The 26,254-nt window shown below is 36.1% G+C and overlaps 1 protein-coding gene across 1 annotated transcript in view; it reads right to left on the reverse strand.

The window, feature by feature from the left end:
* Positions 1-23,361, reverse strand: part of NWD2 (NACHT and WD repeat domain containing 2) — a 169,015-nt gene extending 145,654 nt beyond the window's left edge. The window contains exon 1 of the mRNA XM_074227479.1: positions 23,211-23,361. Within this exon, the coding sequence (XP_074083580.1) occupies positions 23,211-23,361 (151 nt within the window). The remainder of the gene's footprint in view (positions 1-23,210) is intronic.
* Positions 23,362-26,254: the final 2,893 nt, after the last annotated feature.

Here is a 26,254-nt window from a genome sequence, read left to right on the forward strand (position 1 = left end):
AATAATCTTTTCTAAAATCTTATTGCATGACAATATTTCAGAGTTGAAAATGGCCTTAGAGGTTATCTAGTTCAACCAAGACTAGAACAAAGATCTGTCTTCTGAAGCACATCCTGGTGATTGGTCATATATCTTCCATCTGTAAAACCTAAATGAAAGGGACTCTGTTACATTCAAGAGTTTATTCCTCTTTTGAATAGCTAGGAAGTCCATCTTTCTGCAACTTCAATGTGTCATTCATAATTCTGTCCTCTGAGCCAAGTAAAACAAATTTAATCATTTTCTTATTTGACAGATTTTCAAATGCATAAAAAAAGCTATCATGTCCTCCTATATGTTCTTCCCTTCTTTAAACTAAATACATTCAATTGTTTATTAATCACACTTTAATGTTTAATTGGAGTTTTTTGCTAGTACATATGACATATGGTATTTTATTTCTTCCATTCATTGAGTAGTTTTTGAATACCTTCCCCCACCCCCACCCCACCCCCACCTCAACCTTACAGAGATAGGGATTGGACCCATTATTAAAATAATACAGGGAACTCCGGAAGAAGAAATTTTGCACCATCTCTGTGACACAGAGTTATAGAGAGTTAAACAGAACACTGAGAAGTCAAGTGATATGTCCAGGTTCTTGAAATAAGTGCCTTAGAAGTGAGACTTGAACCAAGGTTTTCCTGGCTCCAAGGTCAGTTCTCTATTCATTGAATTTGGACCTGTTCTCCTTTTGAATTAATCAGTATTTGAGAGCAATAGAAAATCAATAGTCAAAATTTTCCTATTCAAAATTTTTTAAAATAAAGTTTGGGATTGAGATATTATCTGGAACATCTCACACAGACAATTACTATAACATGGACTATCTTCTGTACACTTATAGCTCTTCTCTGGATTCTCTCTACTTCTTCAATGTTCCTCCTAAAATCACCAACAAAGTGAACACAAATAGCCTAGATGTGCTTGGAACAGAATAAAATGGGATTTTATTTTTATCCAAAAATATAATATGATATAAATTAAATTATTATAATCAAAATAACCAGAATTCATTTTAGTATTTGCATTCTGGATGCCATGCCTCTTGTGGTATAATCTAAAATCACATTAACTTTTTTTTTGGTTGTTAAACTACACATATTGATATTATGATCCACTAAATATGAATAAATAAAAAAAGAAAAAACACCCTTTTTTCCATAGGAGCCCTTGTAAAGACATATTTTCTTTATACTTTGCTAGTACAACTGATGTTTTAACCAAATAATAGGGATTTTCATTTGTCCTTATTAGTTTTGGTTTATTGTTCTAACTTATTAAAACTTTATGTCCTCAGAAAATATGATAAACATCTATGACAGCCACCGACAAACTGTTGACCAGCACAGGGCTAAGCCCCACCAAAGACCTCCCACTAAGTTCCCTAATAAATCATTAATAACTACTTTTTGGGTCCAGACATTCAACTTCCTTTTTATCTAATTACCTGTTTTATTATTTACCCCACATCTCTTCATCTTGTCCATAAAAAATAACATGAGAAATTCTATATTGCTCACTGGATCTAACCATTTAATATCCTTGTCCAAAAAGAAAAATGAGATTATTCTAACATAGCCTTTCTGTTTTTGATGAACCTGTGCTAGTCATTGGTGATCAACACTTTCCTTAGTTCAAATTACCCTTTTTATAATACTGTACTTTCTAGAATTAATTAGATGTATTACTAAGATCTTTCCATTTTATAATATACTTTTTTCCTTTGTTAGTTAACTGTTTCATGGCTCCTCAGTAGTTGGAAAATTCCTAGAGAAGGACTTATATCTTCTTTTTCTTTTTACCTTTCTTAGTGCTTATCATCAGAGATGGATGTGATTTTATCAGTAGAAATGGCTCTAAAGAAGATGCATTACCATCTTACTTGTAACTGAAATCTCCTATATGTGTTATTTCCCTGATTAGAATGTGAGCTCCTTGAAAGAAAAGACTGCCTTACCTTTTTTATTTGCACCCTAGCACAGAGCACAGTGCTTTTCACATAGTAAAAACTTAATAAATTCTTCCTTCTTTCCTTCCTATAATTTTCATCTAAGTAGGACCCTTTGGTATCCATTAAATCTATTTTTATCTGAAATGTATCTACAAGTCAAACATATATTTAAATTTGCATTTGAAAATTATTGGCCATATTATGAATAATTCTAATCCAAGGAAATTAAATAAAAATATAATTTATAAACACAGCTGGACTAAAAAAGCCCCCTAAAATATTAAAATGATGAAGGCAAAATAAGTAGTTAGATGTTTATTAGGGGATATTAGAGCCTTTAGACTACTATGATGGCAGGTTAGTCAAAGATGACATTTTCTTCACTGTCTTCCTTTCCAGAGATTTTTTAAAAAAATATTTTTTCATATCTCCTGAAATAGAGAGAATGAGATTATGTTGCAAAATAGAATGAGCACCAGATGTAGAGTTACAGCACAAATGTTCATAGGACCTTTAGAGCTTCAAGATACACTAAAAGTTGCTCACTGTGTAAACTCAGCAGTCACTTCTCACTGTGCTCTCACACTTTCCCAATCTATAAAAGAAGTATACAGGACTACTTGATCTTCAAGTTTCCTTTGTTTTTAAAAACAACAAGAAATTTTAAACAAATGAATGATTTACATAAAAAACTTTCTTCCAGTAATGGTCTCATTTTCTAATATCTATGATATTTATTATAGATTTTAACAAATAAATAAGTGAAAGACACTGGAAGATGATTATGCACTTCTGTAATTTCTGTCTCATGAACAAATGAAAAAATCTCCTTCCTAGATTTGCTTTAAAAAACAAAAACAACACAACTGAATACTACTCATCCTATAACGTTCAGCTGAAATCTCTTTGTCAAGTCTCTCCAGACCTCTCCCTGCAGTGAACTCATAGCACTCATTTTTACACTACTCATTTGACAATTAATCATGAAATGCTGTAGACACCTCTTCGTATTGTTGTTTTTATTGTTTTATTGGGTTTCAGTCCTCTGAGAAATGGTCCATTTTCTCCACACTCTAACATAATTGTTTTGCACAAAGGTTTCCATGGAGGTCACTAAGTTCACCCAAGTAGGATAAGAATGACTAACATTAGTTATATGTTGATATAACTTCGATATTCTTTCAATTTTTTTGATTAAGGTATTACATAGAAACAATAAGTGTTTGTTTTGTGGCCACTTATTCTCCAATTATTGGCTTTTTATTAAAGTCATCTGAATATAGGTTGATTGTATAAATATTGCTTTGGCAATAAAGTGAGCTTGAAAATAAATACTTGCAGTATGCTTTTCTCTCCATTATGTGTTACTTTTGCTAACATAGAGTATTATATGAGTAAAACATATATGAATACTCATAAAGAACATCCAAATATAACCTTGGAGTTTGTATGACCTGAGTTCAAATCCATTCTTAGACACTTACTAGCTGTGTGACCTTGGATAAGTAACTCATCTCTATTTGTGTCAGTTTTCTCACCTGTAAAATGGGGCTAATTATAACACCTACTTCTCGGAGTTGTGAGGATAAAATGAGATAGTATTTCTGAAAATTTTAGCATAGTATCTGACACAAAATAACTGCTATGTAAATGCTAGCTATTATTGTTTAATCATTGATTATGGTAAGAAAAATTAGTCATTATTTCATTTCCAATTTTGAGCATTTTTTTTTTGGTTTTTGCAAGGCAGTGGGGTTAAGTGACTTGTCCAACATCACACACTAAGTGTCTGAGGGAGGATTTGAACTCAAGTCCTCCTGACTACAGGGTTGGTGCTCTATCCACTGCTCCTCCTAGTTGCCCCTTAGGAATATTTTTGAAATCTTATTTTTATCTTTATCATTTTTATACTTGTTTTCCTCTTTTAAAAAATATGTGTTTATAACCAATATTTTTAATTTCCCTGTACCTGGAATTACATAATACTATAGTTTGAATAGTTTTTGAATTCAAATTGAAATATCTATTTGACATATGGAGACATCTAGATAAAAATATATTCAATCTCCTTGGGCAAAAATCCCCAGTACACCAAGTTTTCTGGCTGCATGATGAGGTGACCTATTTAGGAAAAAGGTCAGCTGGTTATACAAAGTCAAATTATAAAATAAAACAAACTCAGAAATCATGGGATAAGGAAGACACAATTCTATTTGAGGGAAAAGAAAGGTAAAAAAAAAAGGTGCACTCATAAATCTCAAAGCAAATCTTCCAAAACCCAGGTTCTTATGGAATCACTTTACAAATACCTAACCTTGTGTGGATTGCTTAACTTTTCTATGCTTATATTCTTAGTCCATTTAAAGGGTTTGCTTAAAAAAAATCAATTATCATATCTAAATTAGGTCAGGCTTACCCTGTGCTAAATCAAGTGAAATACTCTCACTATTCTGTGACACTTAGGGCTGACTGGAGTGTATGAATTAAGAGCAATTTTTTTTTTAGGGCTAAATGAGCTTGCTGTTTTTACCTGAACTGAAATGAATATTATAAGACTCACCCTCTCTCCTCATGCTTATCTTGGAATCTCTACCATAACATTCCTCAGTGAAAACCTGTAAAATGTGATTTATCTCATTCAAGGGCTTCTCATAAAGTATTAATTGCTAAGTCCATTGGTGGCAGGTCAGTAAACTTTCAAACAATTATAAAAACAAACATGATATGTTGGAATTTTAAATTAAAAAATTTTGAAAATCAAGTAAGTGACACACTATGACTTATTCAGACTTAGAACTTGGTTTTCCTAATAATCAGTTCAATGATGACTCAAAATTTAACTGCTCAAATAATTTTTTTTACTATCATTGTTATCATATAACTCTACCTTCTTCAAATCTGTTCCCTGACTCCACTCACCTAGAAAAGGCTCAAACTGTTCCCTTCAACATTATTTATGTTTCAAGTACTTTCTTTTGTTTGGGTATTTTCTTTTTTGTAGTAGTGGAGTCCCCGAGTTCAGAGTAAAGAAGAAACTGAATTCAAATATGAACATAGGTTATGATTAGGGATATGACCTTTGACAAATATCTTAATTTTTGTTCCCCTCAGTTTCCTCAACTGTAAAATGGGGAAAATAAAATCATCTACTTTGCAAGGGTGTTGTGATGATCAAATGAGATAATTTTTTTTGTAAGGCAATGGGGTTAAGTGACTTGCCGAGGGTCACACAGCTAGGTAATTATTAAGTGTCTGAGGTTGGATTTGAATTCAGCTCCTCCTTACTCCAGGGCTGGTGCTCTATCCACTGCGCCACCTAGCAACCCTGAGATAATTTCTTAAAATGTTTAGTACAATGCCTGATTATTCCTTTCATTTCCCTTTCCTTACTCTCTTCCATGCCCTATCCAGAATTTCTTCTGACTTTATAGTTCTATTTCTGTTTCTCTACTCTCTCTCATTATACACATTTTTTGATATCTTATCCTCTCTGCCTGTAATTACAGTTAACATTGAGAAGGAGAACCACAGACATTCCATAACAAATGACTTATATACATACCATATATTGTCCAGGGCAAGAAATATTGGATTGAAAAGTTATAAGGATGACAGAAAGTAGAGTCATGGGGAAGTAGATTGATATACTCTTCCTGTTAACAATGGCAGTATTGATTTCAGTAGGATTCCAGAATGGAAAAGTGGAGGGTATGTGACAGCACAGAGGTTTAATATGGTGGATCATCTGAGGTAGCTGCCAATGAGGACATTTGAGGGCCTATGGTCCATGTGCCATAAGTGAAAGGGTTAAGTTCAAAAGACTGACTGGGCTAAAGAGAAGTATAGTTGGAGCTAGACTCTATTGGATGGGAAATTAATTGTGTTGTACCTAATTTCTCTTTGAATTTTTTTTATAATTGTCTTCTACTCCCATATTATCAGTTTGACTAATGTAAATCATATTTCCTCTTCTTGTCAGAAGATATTATGATGTCAAACTTTCTGAATTCATGGTCCTCTTAGAGCCTCAGTAATTTTTTTATGGTTTCCCTACACTAAAGGGAATAGCTAACAGTTATTTTGTTGGTTTTACCTGAACCGAAATGAATGTTAGACTCTTATTTATACTCCCTCCTTCCCATCCTCATTTTGGAATCTCTACCATAGTGAAAACTGTGAAAACAGTGAAAACTGAGGAATTTGTAGGCCTAGAAAATTTTATAAATATTTTAGACTAATAACTTAGTAGCTGTTTGAAAAAAATATATTTTGATTACTGATGAACTCAGAGAGTTGACAAGTATTTATATAAAAAAACCAGGGAAGTTTGAGAAGTTATAGTTATGGCCAAAACAAAGAAATATATTAAAACTTTGAGAAAGCATTTCACTGTATGTCAACAGATGCTGAAACCAGGAGGGATGGGAATTCAGGGAAGTCTGGAATGATTTGCATGAACTGATGCTGAGCGAGATGAGCAGAACCAGAAGAACACTGTACACACACCCTAACAGCAACATGGGCGTTATGATCAACCTTAGTAGATTTGCTCCTACCAACAGGGCAACAATCAGGCACAATTTTGGGATATCCGTGATGGAGAAATGCCATCTGTATCCTGAAAAAGAATTGTGGAGTTTGAACAAAGACCAAAGACTTTCTATGTACCTTTAATTTTATTTTTTTAAAAATTGCCTTATTATGTAATTCTGCTGTATCTCATATTATATTTTTCTTCCTTAAGGATATGATTTCTCTTTCATCACATTCAACTTAGATCAATGCATACTATGGGAATGATAAAGAGACTAACAAACTGCCTTCTGTGGGGTTGTGGGGCGAGGGAAGCAAGATTGGGGGGAAAATTATAAAACTCTAAATAAACAAAGTGTTTATTAAAATTTAAAAAAAAATATCCTGCAGTGTCCTTGGAGGTTTGTTCTGTTATCTTGAAGTACCACCGAACCTAGGTCATAATATTTACTTAGGAATTCAAATAAATAACAAGCATGAATAGCATGATAGCAGTTTTTTTTGCTATTTTGCAAGGCAATGTGGGGTTAAGTGACTTGCCCAAGGTCATGCAGCTAAGTAATTATTAAGTGTCTGAGGTCAGATTTGAACTCCGGTCTACCTGACTCCAGGGCCTGTGCTCCATTTACTGTGCACATTTACATTCACAATTAGCATGATAACCAGAGCCATAATCTTGCCCTAGGAAGTTACTAATTATCCTTGGTTAAAGCATTAAAACTATTTGAAGGCCTAGAATCCTAGAGCTGAAAAGGACCTTGTGGGTTATTCAGTTCTATTTTATTTTGGATTGAAAAATCTGGATCAGAATGTATAAACAAATGTAGGGTAACATCAAATTAAAGAGAAAGCATTATAAAATGCTGTAAATCAAACATTATGAAGAAACAAAGGAAAGAATCCACAAGATAATTCTTTTTTTTAAAGGTTTTTGCAAGGCAAACGGGGTTAAGTGGTTTGCCCAAGGCCACACAGCTAGGTAATTATTAAGTGTCTGAGACCGGATTTGAACCCAGGTACTCCTGACTCCAAGGCCGGTGCTTTATCCACTACGCCACCTAGCCACCCCTACACAAGATAATTCTTAAAGGAAAAATGAGTTGATAAACTATTCTTCAGGGTATTCACCATGCAAACTGACCAAACAAAAGAAAATTAAATGCTTTCACATAGCAAGTCATCTCATTTTTCTTGATAGTGATCCCTAGAATCATGACACCTTGGAGGAAAGGGAGAGAAAAAGAGAGAACTAGAAAATTGAGTATCAAGAGAAATAAGTTGAGTTTCAGTCAGCAAAGGATTAAGTTTTATATATATATATATATATATATATATATATATATATATATATATAGTGTGTATACATATATCTACACATCTATCTCTCTCTATATAGTTTTCATGTATTTGGATAAAGCTATAAGTTTTCTGTTTACCTTTTTATTACTTAAAAACTGGACATTGACTTTGAGAATGCAGAATAAAAAATCTAAGGAATAAAAGGGTAAAATCAGGGAAAGTAAGAGGATAATGTAAATAATATTTTCAGGATAAAATAGTCATTTCCTCTTTTGTAAATTAATGTTATTGAAAGTGAAACATTAAAGAAGAATTTCATGAGTGAAAGAAGATGGTGAGATGGTGGTGGTATAGGAAGAGACTTGTCAATATTTAAGGATCAAAGACTTTGTTTTAGTTGCAGAATGGGGATAAAACATTTAAGGAAAGACCACAGAGAGAGGAAAAGGAGATTCATCTTACCAGAAGAAAGGAAATGGTCTGGTGGCATTGCAAATTATCTCACAAAAGCAGGAGGGAAAGAGACAGGAGTTTACATCAAACTTTGTTGGGGGTGGGGTAAGGAAACCATCTGAACATTTTAGGAGAGCAGTTCTTCTAAATTGGAGTTCTGCATCTCAGCAGTGAATCCTATCATGGAAGAGTAGTAAGTATGTTAGCTTATCTAGAGATGGGGGTATGGTTAACATGTCTTAAAAATTGAAAAGGGATGGAATCAAGGGAGAGGGTCAGCAAGTTAATAAAGTTACTTTCCCTTTGACACATAAGAAAGGATAGAAGAGTGAAAAGAGAGAATATTTGAGATATAGAAGGGGAAATTGTGTGGATCAACTTCAAGAGATTGATGATAAGAATGATCATGGCAGTGGGAAAAGTAACTAGAAGACATAGAATGGTAGAATTTTGTGGTAGGAGAGGGAAATTTTAGAGTTCAGTTTTTGGAAAATGGGCAATTCCAAGTGAAGGTAAGGTCTAAATTTGGATCACCCTGGTAGATGAAATGTAATGGGACTTGAACTTATTGGATTTGAGAAGAATGATGATTTATATAAGATTTGAGTATTAAATTAAAGAGTTAGAACAATATATTAAGTTTTTCAAGGATGATGAAAGTAAAGAAGGTAGGAGAATTCTAGAAGTTGGTGAATAGCATGGATAGAGATAGTGAGAAGGTGATATAATACAATTATGGATTTGTAAGAGTAAAAGTTCATTGAATGTCAATGGAAGAATAGAGGTATAGAACAATGGTATGAAATGGATCCCTGCAAACTATATAATAACTTAAAAAAATCACAAACTAACATTATCTCAGTTATATTATACTTTTATTTATTTTGTCAAATATTTTTCAATTACATTTTATCTGAATGGGTTTCCAATAAGGGCTAAGAATTTGACATGCTAAAAGGGGTAAGGGTGAGATACAGCATATATCTACTCCCATACAAATATGTTTTATAGAGGTAAAACATTAAAGAATAATATTTTAAATATGAAGGAATATTACTAAGTTTAATATAATGAAAAATACATTTTACACAAAAATATAAACACCAAGTTATAAGGAATTTCTCTGAACATCAGTACTATGAGGAGACCACTTCAGGTTCCAGTAAAAAGTGGTGTTTTTTCTTTTTTTGGATAGGTTGTGTGTGAGTATGAGTTCTTAAGAGTTCACATCTATCATTTGCAGTCAAAATCTACTGTAACAATACTACTTAGTTTGAATCTGAGTCAACAGTTTATATTTTGAAGCAATATTTAAAAGTGAAGTTGCATATATTTTGTAGCCTTGGTCTTTTCATAAAAAGTTACAATATTGCATAGGCAGCTCAACTTTAGGAAAAGGAAGAACCTACTTCAATCTATAAAGACTTGCTATTCAGGGATATTTGAAATGTTTTTAAAGTCATTTGAATCAAAGATTTTTATTTCATTTTCTTTTAATCTAAAAAGTCCTCTTAATTCTTTTCATATATTCAAGATGAGAGCCTGTCTCCTCTCAGATCAATGTCCCTAAAGGTAGCAGTGGTTTAAATAATCGACAGTGATTATTTGAGGGGTTTAGACTGAATCCTCTTTCCTTCTATTTTTCTGAAAGATCTGTTTTCTGTTCACACAAATGTATGTTTATGTGACATGGTCTTCTGAATATCTGAGACAATTAGGATTTGGAAAGGAAATTGACTTTTGATTCCTTCTCCCCATAATCTCTGTAAATTGCTATTTTAAAAACAGTAATTTCCTATCATCTCTTTAATGTCAGTCACAGGACAATGGTTTCTTAATTACATTTTAATCTCAGAATATTCCAGTGGAGTACCTTGCACATAGTAGGCACTTAATAAATGATTACTAGAATTTTGTTAAACATCTTCAATTATGTGTGAATTTCTGTAAAGCCCACAATTGCAAAGTATTTAACTAGGCATGCATTTAGGATTTACCTGGAGTTATACCATTTTGAACTAATTTAATGGTTTCCAACTCCTTTATTCCTGTTGGCAGGCTGTGAGATGCTATTAGTTCTGCAAATGTCAGCAAGCAAGTTTCCCACCAGTTGTTTCTTATACATTTTCTACTAGGTTGTGTTTTCTACCTCAGGCAAAAATAAAACAAAACCCAGTCCACAAATAGCAACAATCTGTTTACTGTCCACTTAACAGAATGCTCCATTCTATCTCCAAATCCTCCAATTCACCAAAATGAACCAAATATTTCTTTCCATTGAAGCACTGCTTTAAATTCAACTCCCCCATAAATCTGAATCAGAAGCCTTGTATTCTTTCAAGTGGAAATATGATTAGTAGAAAAAATTGTCAATTTCCCCAATTTCATGATGCTACACATAGTATAAGATGGCAGAATTTCACTGAAGATCAGTTCAGTGAAATTAGGTCACATTCTGTCATCATTCATGGAATGACACCTGTCATCTATGTTTTGCTGTTTATCCTTCATTTTAACCAAGGCAGTGACAAGCCCTTTGCAACACTTCATATTCAAAGACATTGACATAAAAAGAACATATTTCTAATGTCCTCTTGTATCAAGCCAATAAACAATTCCCTTAAATCTCTACCATAATCTCCTTTTCACCTATTTTTTTAAATAAGGGCTCTAAAAATCAAGTGAAAAATTTAGAAAAAAAGTTATTTTTATTTAGAATGTATCAATCTAGACTAGAGGCAACAACAAGGTATGGTAGATATAACAATGTTGGATTTGGAGAAAGGAAATCAACCAACCAGTATTTATTAGGTGTTTAATATATTCCAGACGTTGTGGCATACATAACTGAATATAAAACTCCAGATGTCACCTAGTCATGGTAGAGAGCAGCATGGCTAAATCACTTCTCTAGTTCACTATGACTCTCTTAACACACAGTATTCTGGCAGCCATGTCATACTGTTGCCTTAGTTTGCAGTCCAAGTCCAGTGAAACTTCCTTATCTTTTTCAAATGAAATGGTATCTACCTACCATGGTATCTTTTAATTGAGAAACTGATTTTTTATCCATATTTTAAGACTTGACATTTATCTCTATTAAATTTAGCCTCTTTTTCTATTTCTTCAAGTGTTTTTGGATTTTGACTGTGATTCAGTATGTAAGGTATCTCTATTATTTCTGTGGAAGTATTACTGAAGATTATAGATTTAGAAAAGGAAAGGTACTCAGAAATCTTCCAGTTCCATCTTCCTGGTTTATGGATGAGAAAACTATGGTTAGGGAAATCGAATAAATTTTCTGAGTCTCCACAAGCAGTAAGCATAGACCTAGGGCTTGAATCTAGGTCCTGAGACTCCTCAGACAAATGCATCTTCCACTATTGCAAATACTATTCTTCTGTCATTTTAACCAAGGCAATGATAAACATTCTCTCTATGACTTCATCCAACACAATGATAAAATAATAAAGAACATGGGGACAAGCACAAATAGATCTCTTGTATATTTCATTAGAGACTTTCTCAACTTTACCTCAAATCATTAATCACAACTTAGTGGGTTTGACCATTCAATCATTTCCAAATTCACTTAATTACCCTATTACCTCCCCTATATCTCTTCATGTTATCTGAAAGAATATCCTAGGAGATTTTGTCAGATACGTTGGGAAAAGGAAGGGATAAGAAGAGAAATTCTATTTAAACTAACTTCAAGAAAATAAAAAACCACAAAACCACACTATAACATAAAATTGATCATTTTCTTGAAAAAATATTGTTGAAGAGTTTGTATTAATATAGCAAAAATATTACAAAACTAACATTCTCTATATTAATTTATTTATTCAGTGTCATAACAAACTATCAAAGTTTTACTTTATAGTTAGAAATGATTATAACAAAATTCATCTGGAGGAGTAAAAAAGGTCAAAATTCAAAGAGAACTAATGAAAAAAGTGGCAAGCAAGGGGCCTGGAAGTACCAGATCTCAAATTATACTACATAGTAATGATCATCAGAAAAATGTGATATTAAGAAATAGAAATATTGATCTGTTGAACAGATGATGTAAACAATATGCAGAAGAAAAAGACCGTGAGATATTGCTTGATAAGCTTAGAGATCCCAAACTGACAACAATATAAATACAAAATGTGGAATGGCACTGTAAGAACAGTGACAGGAAAGCTAAAACTCAAAATGGAAAGTAATGACAACGAAAACTTTTTTTTTAATTTCAGGGGGAAAAAACAATGAAAGAATGGGTAAGATTGTCATTCAAAATGATTTAATGACTGCCTCAGAAGGCAGAACATCTCTTATGCTGGGAAAACTGTTGGGAAAACTGAAAAGCAGTCTGACAGAAACTAGGTATAGACCAACTTCATATATGATACACCAAGATAACCTCTAGAATGGTTATATGATACAGACAAAGGCTGATATCAGAAACAAATCAGATGAGCAAGGAAAAAATTATCTTTTCAGATTTATGCATAGAGGAATAGTTCAAGATCAAGCAAGAGACAGTGAGGGTCATGGAAGATAAAATGGACAATTTTTATTATGAAAAATTTAAAAGTTTTTATACAAATAAAACTAATGCAGCTAAAATTTGAAGAAAAGCAGGTAAATGGGGGAAATCTTTGCATCAAACTTCTCTGATAAAGATCTAATTTCTTATATAAGAATCAGAATGATTTCTTAAACTGATAGTGAAAAGTTTATTAGTTTAAAGTGATAGTGAAAACTTTATAAAGAGGCAGTTTTCAGAGAAAGAAATCCAAACTCACAACAACCACAAAACATTCTCTAAATCACTAATAAGCAGGAAATATAAGTTGAAACAACTGAAATTACCTCATAACTATCACATTGGCAGAGCTGACAAAAAAAAGAAAAATGACAAATGCTGGAAAGGGGTATGGGAAAACAGGTACATTAATGCATTACTGGTAGACTTGGTCTAGTTTTTCAAGAAAGCAAATCTTTGACTCAATGTCACTTCTGAGTCTACATGCCAATGGCATAAAGGAAAGTTGTACCATTTGTATAAAACTATTAAGAGCAGCATTGTTTGCCATGGCAAAAGAATGGACACTATGGGGGTTCCTCAATTTGGGTAATGACTAAATAAGTTGCAATATAGAAATGTGATGAAATGCTACTGCACTGTAAGAAATAATGAAAAAATTGGTTTCAGAGAAACCTGATAAGACTTGTATGAACTGATAAAGAGGAAGTAAGCAGAATGAGAACAATGAATGCAATAACATTATAAAACAATCAACTTAAAAAGACTTAGGAATTCTGATTAATGCAATGACCAGTTAATATTCCAGAGGACACATGAAGAAATATTCCACTTCCTGAAGGTTGAAGATTGACACACACACACACACATATGTATACATATTTCTGTGTATATACTGTCTGTGCATATGGCTAATGTGAGAATTCATTTTGCCTGACTAGACATGTTTGTATCAGAGGTTTTGTCTTTGCTTTCTCAAAGGAGATGGATTAAGGAAGAAGGGAGAGGTAGAGAAGGCAGATATTAATTAAAAAAATTTAATTTGAATCAAGGCAAACTGTAACTGTGTTATTCCTCTGATCTACCAGGCTTATAACCTTATCAAAAAACAGAAATTATGTTAGCCTAGAATGATTTGCTCTTTGTGATGATTTCTGCTTTTTCCAGGTGTTTACTAGTTATCTCTTCTCTAATAATATATTCTAGAATTTTGCCACAGAATCCAGCTCACTGGCTTAGTTTATAGAGTCATTTTTTCCTTTTATTTTTTTTAAAATCAGGACACATCTATGCCTTTACAAGTCCATAGCATTTCTCCTTTTCTCCACACTTCAGAGATCACTGATAATAGCTCAGCATTCATAGTCATCAGTATTTTGGAGTATAGTAAATCTGGTCCTATTAATCTGAACTTAATGATAGTTTGGATCTATCATATCTATCAATTTGAGATGTTCTTTAGATTTATTCTTGTTCTAGAGAACACTGGCAGTGAAACCAAAGCAAAACAAAAGATGTTCTGCCTTCTGGGGCAATCATTAAATCATTCTGAATGTCAGTTTTACCCATCCTTTATTGCTTCCCCCCCCCTGAAATTAAAAAAAAATTTTGCTGTCATTAGCTTTCCTTATTGGATGGACCACATTTTGAGTATTAGCCTTCCTGCCACTGTTCTTACAGTGCCATTCCACACTTTATATTTATACTGTTATCAGACTTTGCTTCCATCTTCTGTATATAGTTTTTCGAAATCCAAGCTCATCACCAAGTTACAGGTGCCACTCCAGCAGTTCTTTAGGTAACTCTATATTTCTCCCTCACTAGGATTGTTTACTTTCACTTTGAACCTTCACAAGTTAATTTCCTATCCCTCTGAGTTTGACTTTTCCTGATGAGTTTTGGTATATAAGCTCTTATGATCCTTTCTCTGAATTCTGAAAAACAGAGTCCATATCAGATTATGCATGGCTTTTCTCCCTGTCTAAGATGGAACTCACAAGGATTTCATTATTCTTACTCTGGAAACTAGCTCATTCTTTTGGAAGAACAATGTGCTAGAAAGTATACTTTCTTTTCTTTAAAATTTTAAAAATTCATTTAGAACTTAAATATAAAAAGACAAAGAATATTTTATTTACACAGCATAACAATATAAAATCATGAATTTCTATTTCACACTGTTTAAGATTTTTGCAATGTAATGTAATAATATAAATTATTATGTAATAAACACTGTACATCATTTTCAAACTACTCTGCTTTTCTGTGTTTCCTTCTAAGTTTTTCTTTGTTCTCTGTTTTGCACTTTTAATATTTTCCCTCCTCCCCTTCCTGCCCTAAAGAAAGCTATCATTAGACAGTATATTTATTTGTAAAACCATACTATATAGTTCCATTCATCAGTTTTTCTCTTGATATGGATAGCATCTTCCTTCATAGGTACTTTGTAACTTATTTGAATATTTATAATACTCAAAATAAGTTAGTCAGTCCTAGTTGTTCTTAGAACAATATCACTGTGTACAACTTTTTCTTGGTTTTGCTCATTTCACTCTTCATTATTTCATGTAAGTCTTCCCATGTTTTTCTAAAATCAACTTGCTTGCCATTTTTTATAGTACAGCAGTATTTCATATTCATTTTTATAGTATATGCTGTACTTTTTTTATCATTCTGGGAGAAGCAATGTAATGTAGTGGATAGGCTGCTAAATATGCAAACTGAAGTAGATGGATTCAATTCCTTTTGGATATTTGTTAGCTGTATGACATTTGCCAAGCTTCTTTATCTCTCTGTTTACTCATGTGAAAATTGGAAATAACAATACTCATACAGGATTGTTAAGATAATATAAAATGTTTTGAAAACTTTAAAATAGAATTTAAATTGTCAGTTATTATTTTCTTTGTTTGAATTTATACTATGATCCCAATATCTGGTGATTGAATGAGAGTAAATCTTTTAAATACCTTAGTAGACTAACATTCCTAGCAAATTTACCTTAGAAAATAAGCACAGGATTTGTTTACTGGCTCCATATCCATTTTCTCTGTCCTACTTTGAGTTTCTTCCTCATTTAGGGCTATTTAACCAGGGCAGTGATGTCATTGAAAGTTACTCTGAGCATGGGTGAGGAAGAAGAAAGGGAAATTGATATAATAAAGCTTTGTATAAAATCACAGAAGGTCAATCTTAGCACCTGTCTCACATGAAAACAAATATTATTTATTTCTCTGAATCCAATCCATTCCCTTTCTAATTCAGTTTTTGTACATCTACCAAAAATGGATATCACTAAAGTATGGGTCTGACCATGTCACTTCATTGCTTGAGAAGCTTTGATGTCTCCCTAATACATATAAGGATAAAAATAAATTAAACTTGCATTTAAGACCTTTCATAACTTGAATTTGGTTCATATTTTAGGCAAATTCCACGTTATTTCCCTCATTAGATGATTCTATATAACATCAAATTGGCCTGTTTGCTCTTTCCTATATATGACATCCCATTTCCTGTTTCCATGTATTATTGTATAGACTTTCCTCTATGTCTGGAACACTTTTCCTCCTAAATTCTAAAGCTTGGTCTCCCCAGTTGCTATGTAGTTTTTTCAAAAAAGTTCTTATATTTATCTGTGAACATTTTGCTCCTTCTAGTAGAATGTAATGAGGGGAGACAAGGATTTAGACCTAAAATTTATACCTAAAACCTTGCACAATGTCTGACACCCAAAATGAGAACTTATCTAAGTTTGCTGATGAGCAACTGATTAATCTTTCCATGGCTATATAATAATCTATTTCCATGGAATTTCTCCCTCTTATCTCCCAACTATGATGAGGACTTTCAATTTAAATATTAAAATAATGAACACAACCACAAGATAGTTCTACTTCCCAGACTTTTCAGGAAAACATGATTCTGGAAGGGAAAGAATTGTGTCAGTGTGTATGATGCATATAGTCAGTATAAATAATTTTTATTTGATTTCATAGCAATACTATAATTTGAAAAAATTTATGGCATTCATAAATTAGAAATGTTATTATTAGTGACAATAAATATCAAGGCAGATATAATAAAGATAATAATAATAGTGAACACACACACACACACACACACACACACACACACACACACACACACACATATATATATAGAGGCTACAATATGCCAGACACTTTGCAAATATTATCTGATTTGAAACTCACAATAACCCTGGGAGGTAGGTGCTAAGAATATCCTTATTTTGCAGATGAGGAAACTAAGACAAAGAGAGGTTTCAATGACTTTTTCAGGGTAATACGGCTAAATAGTGTCTGATCTTAGATTTGAACTCAGATCTTCCTGACTCCAGGCCTAGCACTCTATCCACTGTTCCATCATTTGAAGCTTCCAGGGATCTTAGTTTTGATCTAATATATTCATTTCACAGCTAAGGAAATTGAGACTTTTAGAAATCAAATGACTTGCTCAAGGTCACACAGGAGGAAGAGAAGGAATTTGAACCTAGGTTGAATGTTGTCCAATCACTAGTCCCAAAAAAGTGCTACCACAAGGAGTCATAAATGTTTTATAAAGGCTATGCTAAATTCTATTTCCATTTCATTCTTTCTGATTCACCTTTTATAAATGGATGATGCAATTCCCACAGTGTAGCAGGAATTGAATTATCAATAAGCTGTTAGGCATGATTTATTAGTACAGCAAAACGTGTTTATAGTGTAGGTCATACTTCCTCTTGAGTCTACTTCTAAATGCTAAATGCATTTATTATGTCATGGTATATGATGATAACATCATCCTAGGCCATTAGTTCTGCACTAACTCAAGAGAATGAGTGTCCTGTGTTTAATAGCTAACACTATTCCTTTCAAACTTTCATCACTATATCTCACATTTGATTATGGTTTTGGACAAGTCATTTAACCTCATGCTACCTCAATTTTCTTAAACTATGAAATAAAGACAAATAGTATTGTGTCTAAAATGACTAAGGGACACTTTCAATGTATTGAGTTTTAAATAAAAATAATAGCTCACATATTTTTCTTGAAAATTAAATTTGCCTTCTTTCCTTGGAGCATTATTTCTAATACTATTTACCACTAGTTTGTATTTGAGCTGTGTTATGCTTATTTTATTTCTCTCTCTTCAACTGTCACTATGATGTATAACAACAGGAAATGAAACTGAAGATGCTTGAGAAAACATATTTTGATGAAGAGGTGCTAAATTAATACTGAACTTTATGAGCCTAATATTAATCTGTTGGCAGAGAGAGTGGGCTTCAATAGATCCAACAAAGGATCATATCTTCATATATGTGTATTATCAATGTGTATGCACTTCATAAACATAGAAGATAGATCAAACATCAGAAACAAAGATTAGGAGGTAGGGAGAAATGGAAAGGAAAGTAGTGAAAGAGAATGAGGAGGAGAAAAAGGGAGAGGAGGAAAGTGAGAGATAAAGAGAATGATATGTACAAATAATGCAAACTATGGTAAAATGCCTCTCCTTTTGTACAGGTGGTACTCCAGCTGCCTGGATAATACTTATATAAAAAAATGTATCACTCAGAAAACCAAAGACAGGGTCAAAGTAGGGCTATTAAATATGCTTTCCCATTTTTCTGTTAAGCATGATCATGTCTGCTCTCTGTCCATATGGTTTGTTTTTACATAGAGCTAAAAAGTGTGTGTATCTCAGGGGTGGACACTTTTCTTATTCAGCATGGAGATGGGGGAGAAAAGAAAAATTGCTCCCAGTCAAAACTAACTTCTTCATTTCTTTTCCAGAATATTAATCTGGGTATTCCCAGAATTAAGAATCAAGAGAGAATTGACTAAGTAAAGTGTAAGTTAATTACAATATACTATTTTGTCTGTGCTTTGTAATCTTTGTATTTGGAAAGTTTAAGTCTAGTTCTCACAAGGAGACCATGGACAAAGTTTGTCCTAACTCTATCCTCTCCCCTTTCTAATTCATGCTAGACTAATCTTCCTTAACCATAAATGTAGTCATAGGACATTGCTGCCTCAAGCTATTCAAAGGTTCTCTGTTTCCTTTTTAATAAAATTCGGTCTCTTTCTTTGGCCACCTATCTTTTCAGCTTTATCTCATACCATTCTAATTTACTTAATCTATGCTCAGCCAAACTGGACTACTCACCATTCACTAATCAATCAATCAACAAGTATTTATTAAAAGCTTATTATATAAAGTAGGTGGCAGCTAGTTGACACAGTGAGAGTGCTGGGTCTAGAAACAGAGACTCATCTTCCTGAATTCAAATCTGGCCTTAGATACTGACAAGCTATGTGACTGAGTAAGTCATTTGACCCTGTTTGACTCACTGCCCTCATCTGTTAAAATGAGCAGGGGAAGGAAATGGAAAACCACTTCAATATCTCTGCCAAGAAAACCCCGAATGAGGTAATGAAGAGTTGGACACAACTGAAAAATGAATGAACAACAATATGCTGGATACTATGCTAAGCACTAATAAAAAGACAATAATGAATCAGTCCCTTATTTGAGGAACTTTTAATATCTTTTCCTTATTCCTAATAGTGAAATCTTACCTTTCCTTTAAACCTCAAATGCTATCTTATTCTTGAAGTCTTATTTTCTTTCAACTTCATATAGCATTTTATTCACACATCTCTTATACTCTTTTAATGTTTGTGTGGGTGTGTATTAAAAGTATTTAAATATGGGTTATATTCTGTGTATGAGGCCATAAGTTCCATAAGGACATGGAAAAAGACTTATCTAAATTTTTTTCCCTGTCTGCCAGGCAAGAATAACCTGCATTCTCTCTCCATATATAAAGATATAAATTGATGAGAAAATCTTGAATTGAATTGAAACAGTCTTCTTTAGGTCTCTTCAAGCCCTGTGATCAATATGTTGGGATATAAATGGGATCTATAAATGGGACATAACACAGATCAGGACTGTCATAGAAGAATTTTCTACACTGAGTAGGATACTGCGCCAGATGAGTTTTAAGGCTCAATTACTATGGTTTTATGATAACACCATCACACTGTAAATAGAATTCTTCCTCTATATGAAATGTTTTGTTCTTCATTTAGGAGCTGTTTCACTAATACCCATATCTAGAAAATTCTAACACATGGATCTTAGCACAGGAAAACTGTGACCCAGAGGTAGAAAGCAGGATAGGGGAGAAGTGAGTCAGATATGATAAGCTGACATCTGACTTCTCAGTATCTTCTGGCAAGTATATTCACATAAAAATATTTCAGGTATTTGTAGGAAGTAACTAATTCATTCTGGCTGTCAAGAGTTATTACAAATGGTGTCCAATGTTTTCTATCCTATAATATGCTACTATCTAAATGAAGTATAAGTTTGGTTGGGTCTGAGGATATAGGAGAGAAATAAAAGGCATGTGTTTGTTGCTTGTCCCTTTCTTGACTTAGGGGAGAAAATACAGCCTGACCAATCTTTTAAAACAAATATCTATTAAATCAATAATTCTTGGGTGAGTCTTTGGCGTGATTATTACAGTAGTGTATCTAATTCAACACAAAGAAGCTTTTGTTTAGAGAATAAATTGGAACTAAGTTGCTTTTACAAGGAAACAACAGATAATGTTCCTTGACTTAATTTAACAGTTGAAAATATCTTTAGAAATGGCTGAGAATCTTATAATCAATCTTACCAAAACACAATCATTTATGTGCTGAAATGGTATCCAGGAAAAGATTGCAATAAAGTGCTTGTCAGAAAGAGCTGTTACTAAGATTGCAAGGTGTCACCATCTGATCATAAGAAATGCCTCTTTCACTGTTTCATTCAAAATGTCATTCTCACTTCTAATAAAGCAAAATTCAAGGCTTTAGGAGTTTGCTAGGTAAGCATCCCATTTAAGATAATTAAGAGCCATGTGGTATTTGTCTGGGTCAAAGATGTAGGATTACAGAGCTAGTTAGTATTCCGCACTCTCCTTCCCTGGGGTTAATAGGAATATTGAATTTTTTCTTCATGATTTTGGCAGCAAGTGTCAGATAATTGTTAATGAGAGCTATGTTGGTATCATCAGGCCCAGAATATGTTTGTATTAACAATGAGTTTCTTAGGTAGATTGAACCTCCACTTAAGATAATATATACAGCAAATCTTCTGTAGCATTAGTGAAAACTTTGCCTAGAATCAGGAATTTAGTGATCTCATATATGCACTAAAGTCAATATTTACCATGTAATATAGCTAAATTGAGGAATCATATAAAAATGACAAAATAAGTTTATTCCTGAATTACTCAATTCCATATTAAGTCATCAAGAATTTACCCATGGCAACAAGTTAAAAAGTAAGGGAGGGGAATGAACTTATTTATATTCTAGAACAAACTGAAGTCATAATCTACTTGGACCTCATTTAGGAAAATCTGATCAGAATATTAAAGGAACTTTTTAGTACCTCTTCACCCTTAAGTAAAATTTTTCTTCTAAAACTTTTTATTATTAATTAATGTAACATGACCTGCAGAACTTGACATGAACAACTTCCCTGTCATAATTTTAAAGTTATATTGGAAACTTTTGCTGGATTGGATGCTCATCATTTTATAAATGAAATGAAACTTTAAAAAGCTGTCTATTCCTTATCTTCTCTGCTCACAAGCAAAATTGTAGAAATTGTGATTAGAAACTTAAAGGCGTTAAATAGAACCTATGTTTCCAGCAGTAATTCATTTCAGTTCCCAAACCCTCAGTTTCCTTATCTGAAAAATGAGGATTAATAATATTTGCACTTCCTCTCAAGGTTGTTATAGGAAAAGTGTTTTAGAAAACTAAGAATTCTATTCAGACGTTGACTATTATTGAATAAGTGTATCATTCAACAATTGATAAGACTATTATTTAATTTTATAGATTCTTTAGTAATTCTTTTACAGCATAACCCACCTGTAAAAATGAATTAACTGGAAAGACCTTTAATATATATTCCTACCAAATGCAAAAGTTCTATACTAAGAGCTAGAAATACAAAAGCAAAAGTTAAATACAGTCTTGGTCTTCGAAGAGTTTATATTCTATAAAAGCACATGATAGGTAAACATAATCAAGACAAGTTAATTTGAGGAGGAGGACAGCACTAACTCCTAGGAAAACCAGGAAAGAATGCTCAACTATCACTTTGGAAAACAAAAATTACTTAATCAATTAGATATAAACCCAAGATCATGCTATCTTACTCATTCTTGACTACTGAGCATGAATTAACAATAGAAACAGAAAGACAGTAGAGGTGACTGCAGACTAATGCTGAACAACTAAGGACACAAATTTACTACCTGTAAACTGTGATTGGCACTGTGCACGAAAAACTGGGAATGCTTCAAGCATTTAGTGAACTCCCACTAAATATTCCGTGGTGCTAGGTTGCTGCTTCAACCCACATCTTAAACTTGGGAAAGGCCACCAGAGTCAAGAATGTTATCAAAATAATGGCCAGAATTGTGCATGATGAAAAATCAAATCCAGAATGAGGATTTTAGAACAAGCAAACATTTTTTTTTTTAAATCTGTTGACTCAACTGGGCCCAGAGAAAATGTGTGTCTCTTTTAAGTCAGGTACCAACAACCTCCCTACACTCTCTTCCTTCAAGATCCAGAATGGGCCACCCTTGCCCACCTCTCGCCATCCCCCCTTCCAACAAACTGCTTCACTTTACCCCTGTTTCTGATTCGGTTTAGTTTAAAGGTCGCATTCCCTACATAATGTTTAAAATGACCTCAAAGGGCTAACTCAGCCTTTCCCTTCAGTCAGCACTGGAACTAGCTCGGCCACCCTGTGATGACCCTGCTCTAAGTAAGATGAATGTATTCTTACTGGATCAGGGAAAGTGGAAGAGGAAGGCAGGCGATGTTGCCTGTCCAGATCCTGCTGCCGAGCTGGAGAGCGACAGCCGCTACAACTTAAGACGGTGATGGCCGAGGCAAGAAACAGTTTTAACCTTAAAGAAAAAGAGTCGAGGACGCGGTGGGGGCGGGGAGCCCTGGACTTGTATACCGTATCACTTCCGAGATGCTCTAGCACCAGCAGGCACAATGATGAGCATCGCCAGGTGGCTCAGCCGGGCATATGTGTGGGTCCTGGGCAAAGACAGGCTAAGGGAGGGGCAAGACGTGGGGAGAAAAAAAGAAAAAGTAGTTTGCTTTAAAAAAACAAATCAAGCATGCCAAGGGTAGCAGTCGCTCTGTGGGGAAAGAGGAGGGTGGATGAACAGAAGGCAGAGGGAAGCTTGTCAGTCCCCAGGACCCACGCTCCAGCTCCCCTAGCGCAGACAGACTGGCAGACAGACAGACCCGCCGGGAGGGAAGAAAGAGGTGGAGACCTTGAGCGTGTTACCTTCAGGATTGGCGCTGATGAAGACCCGGACGCTCCTGCCGGCCGGCACTAGGTGGGAAGGCAAAGCGGTGAGGTTCCCGGAGAAAGCCGCCCGCCGGAGAGCCGAGTCTCGGGCACCGGGCAGCTTGCTGCCCGCCCCAGCCGGCCACATCGCCCACGGTGGTGGCCGCCGCCGCCGCCTCCTCCTCCTCCTCCGCCTGACCCTGCTTCTGGCTCGGCTGCGCTGGCTAGGGCGATCCCCAAGGGGGGCTCAGAGCCGCCCGAAGCTAGCGCCAACAGCAGCGCGCACCGCCTGCCAAGCGGGAGCGGCCATCCGAACTCCCCAGTTCCTTGGGCTGCTGTGGCTGGCGCTGCCACCACCTCTTCTCTCCTTCCTCCTCCTCTTCCACCTCTTCCTCCTCTTCCTCCTCCAGCGTCTTCAGCGCAGTGGCGGGCCGGAGGAGCGCTGGCTCAACTGTGGCGGCGGCTACTTAAGCAGTCGGGGTCTGAGCCTCCGAGCGAGCGCCAGAGGCAGAGAGCAAAGCTGCTGGCATCCCTTCCTCTCCTCCAGCTCCGTCGGCGCCCCCTTCCCCCTCCGGGAGCCCCCTCCCCCTTTTCTTCCCAGCACAGCAGCAGGAGGAGGGGGGTGGAGGTGGCGGCAGTGGTGAAGGGGGGTGAGGGGGGTGAGGAGAGAAAAACCAAACTTTCGACGCCAAAGATCTCCCGAGTTTATTTTCAGACTTCGGGCACCCAGCACAGCAGCCCACCAAGCTTGCCGCCCCCCTACAAGCGAAGGGCTTGTTTTTACGGGGAGGTGGTGAGCTGGGGCGGAGACGGCAGGGGGAACCTCCAGACGCTTTGGCACTAAACGTGCTGACAGGTTGCCCCACTTTCGTCCTTCTGCTAAGGGGGGGAAGCTTAAGAAGAATCCCACCCCCCGGGGGGGCGCTTTCCCAAGAGTTACAAAGCACTTGAATGTCTCCCTCAATTCACGTGTTTAATGAAGTACAGGGTAGGGCTGCCTCCAAGTTCGGGGTGGAGCGCACCGGGGCGCACAGGCAGCCCACCCCTCTCCGGGCCCTCTCCTGGCCGCAGCGGGTCCGAGGGACAGGAGAGTGGCTTTATGTACGGGGTGGGAAGCAGAAAGACATCTCCTCGGACAAGAGGTCGGGCTGGGGGCGCAGCGGAGGTGGAGGGCTGGAGTCTCTGCGCCCCAGCAGCCCCCGGCTTTGGCTTTTTCTGCCCTCCCAGGGCTGGGCGGATCTCGGATTTTTTTTTAAAGGAGACTTCCTCTCGGCTTTGTGGTCCCTGGAGACTAAACCAGATCTGAGAGCTTCCTTTGAGCGGAGCCCGCCAGGAAGCCCACCTAGCTTGAGTACAAAGCGAGGGCTCAGAGGCTCGTTTTTTCCTTCCCTGGAGGCGAGTCGCTTATTAATTCATGCGGACGTTGGGGATCAGAATAGCTCAGTGGCAAGCGGGGATGCAGGGACCCGGCGCGATGCTTCAGAGGGAGCAGCTGTCGGTGGCGGGGAGTCTTGGAGAGCGGCTCCCATGAAATATTAAAACCAGAAAAAGGGAAAGGAAAGAAAGAAAGAAAGAAAAAGGTTTGGGCCTGGGGGCGGCCGGAGGGGAGGGAGAATGACTTGGAGGCCAGCACTGCTAGTTGCTCCGGCTGCTTTCTAGTTCAAGGGAGAAGGGTGGGGCCGTTCATGCAGGAGACGCCCTCTAAAGCCTGGGCATGCTTCTGGTGCGCCTCCCGAAGGGCTCGCGCTCCCCCCGTGGGGACGTCGGCCAGGGTGGCCAGGGTGGGCGTGGCAGGGCCTCGGGGCACCAGCCCTGGGTCGAGAAGCTCAAGGGGGTAAAAAGGACTGGGAAAAGCCCCCACTTTGGCTCAGCGCTTTACAAGTACTCTTCCCAACTCCGTGAGGCAGATGTTGCGGAATCGCGTTAACCCTGTTTTACAGATAAGACGACTGAGGCTCAGCGTGGTTAAGTGATTTATAAAAAAGTCACCCAGCTAGGTAGTTAGCGGCTAGGATTTCATCTTTGTCCTCTGACCACGGGCTTGCTGCCCATTTTCAGGACGCACTCACTTCTGGGGACTCGGGAGGGGGAACTTTTGGTAATTGCATTGTACAACTACAGTTCGTTTCTACAGCGTCTGAAGCTTTTCAGCTTTGAAATTGTGAGCACAAATATTATCCTTTTATTATTGCTATTATTAGTATTTTACTAGAGGAAGGACGCGACTCTCATTACCACACAGCTAGTTTCAGAGCCAGGAATCAGCAGCCACCTGTAGGCTGGACAGAGCCTCAGTCTCCGCGCGCGAAGTTTTTGCTTCTGACATCTGCCCCACAGCACACTTTCAAAAATACTAATTTCTAAACAATTTGAGAACCCAGGAAAATGCAACCCCTTCGAATTTAGGATCCTAGGATGTAGATAAGGAAGGGACTTGAGGGTTCATTTAGGGAATCTTACTTTTTACAGAGAGGTTACAGTGGTTTTTTTTCAAGTCACAGAGGCTAAATTTAGTAATAAAGATTTAATTTGAAGCAGCATCTCTGATTCCAAAACCAGTGCTTTTAGCCCTGCTCCCCAACAACTTTTGGGATGGGGCAAATATAGGGCAAAATCGCCCACTAACTCCAAGGCATGGAGATCTCAACTTTTTGTCAGAGGGTGTTTTTCTCCTTACAGAAGTCTGGAGCTGAGGATGGAGGGTGCTGACCTGGTCCAAGAGAAGGCAGCTAATGCTTGAGAGTTAGGGAGGACATTTTTATCATCTAAGCAAATTGATTAAAAGAATATCCAATGTCACCCATTTGAAGGTAAATCTTTACATATCTTTGTCTACTCTGAGGGCCTCTTAAGGAGACAGTTTTCTATTCCTGTACTCAGTTACTTTGCATGGAAGGTGGTTCAGAAGCAGCAAATACTGGTGTGTGCTACCTTCTATGAGCTAATTGTCATCTTTGGGGAGATTCCTACTTAGAGAACTGGACTTTAGAGGCAGCATTTCCATTCCTTAGAGCCAGGGGGCAGACAACTCTCTCTCTCTC

Source organism: Macrotis lagotis, chromosome 3, assembly GCF_037893015.1.
Source record: "Macrotis lagotis isolate mMagLag1 chromosome 3, bilby.v1.9.chrom.fasta, whole genome shotgun sequence".
Lineage (NCBI taxonomy): Eukaryota > Metazoa > Chordata > Mammalia > Peramelemorphia > Peramelidae > Macrotis > Macrotis lagotis.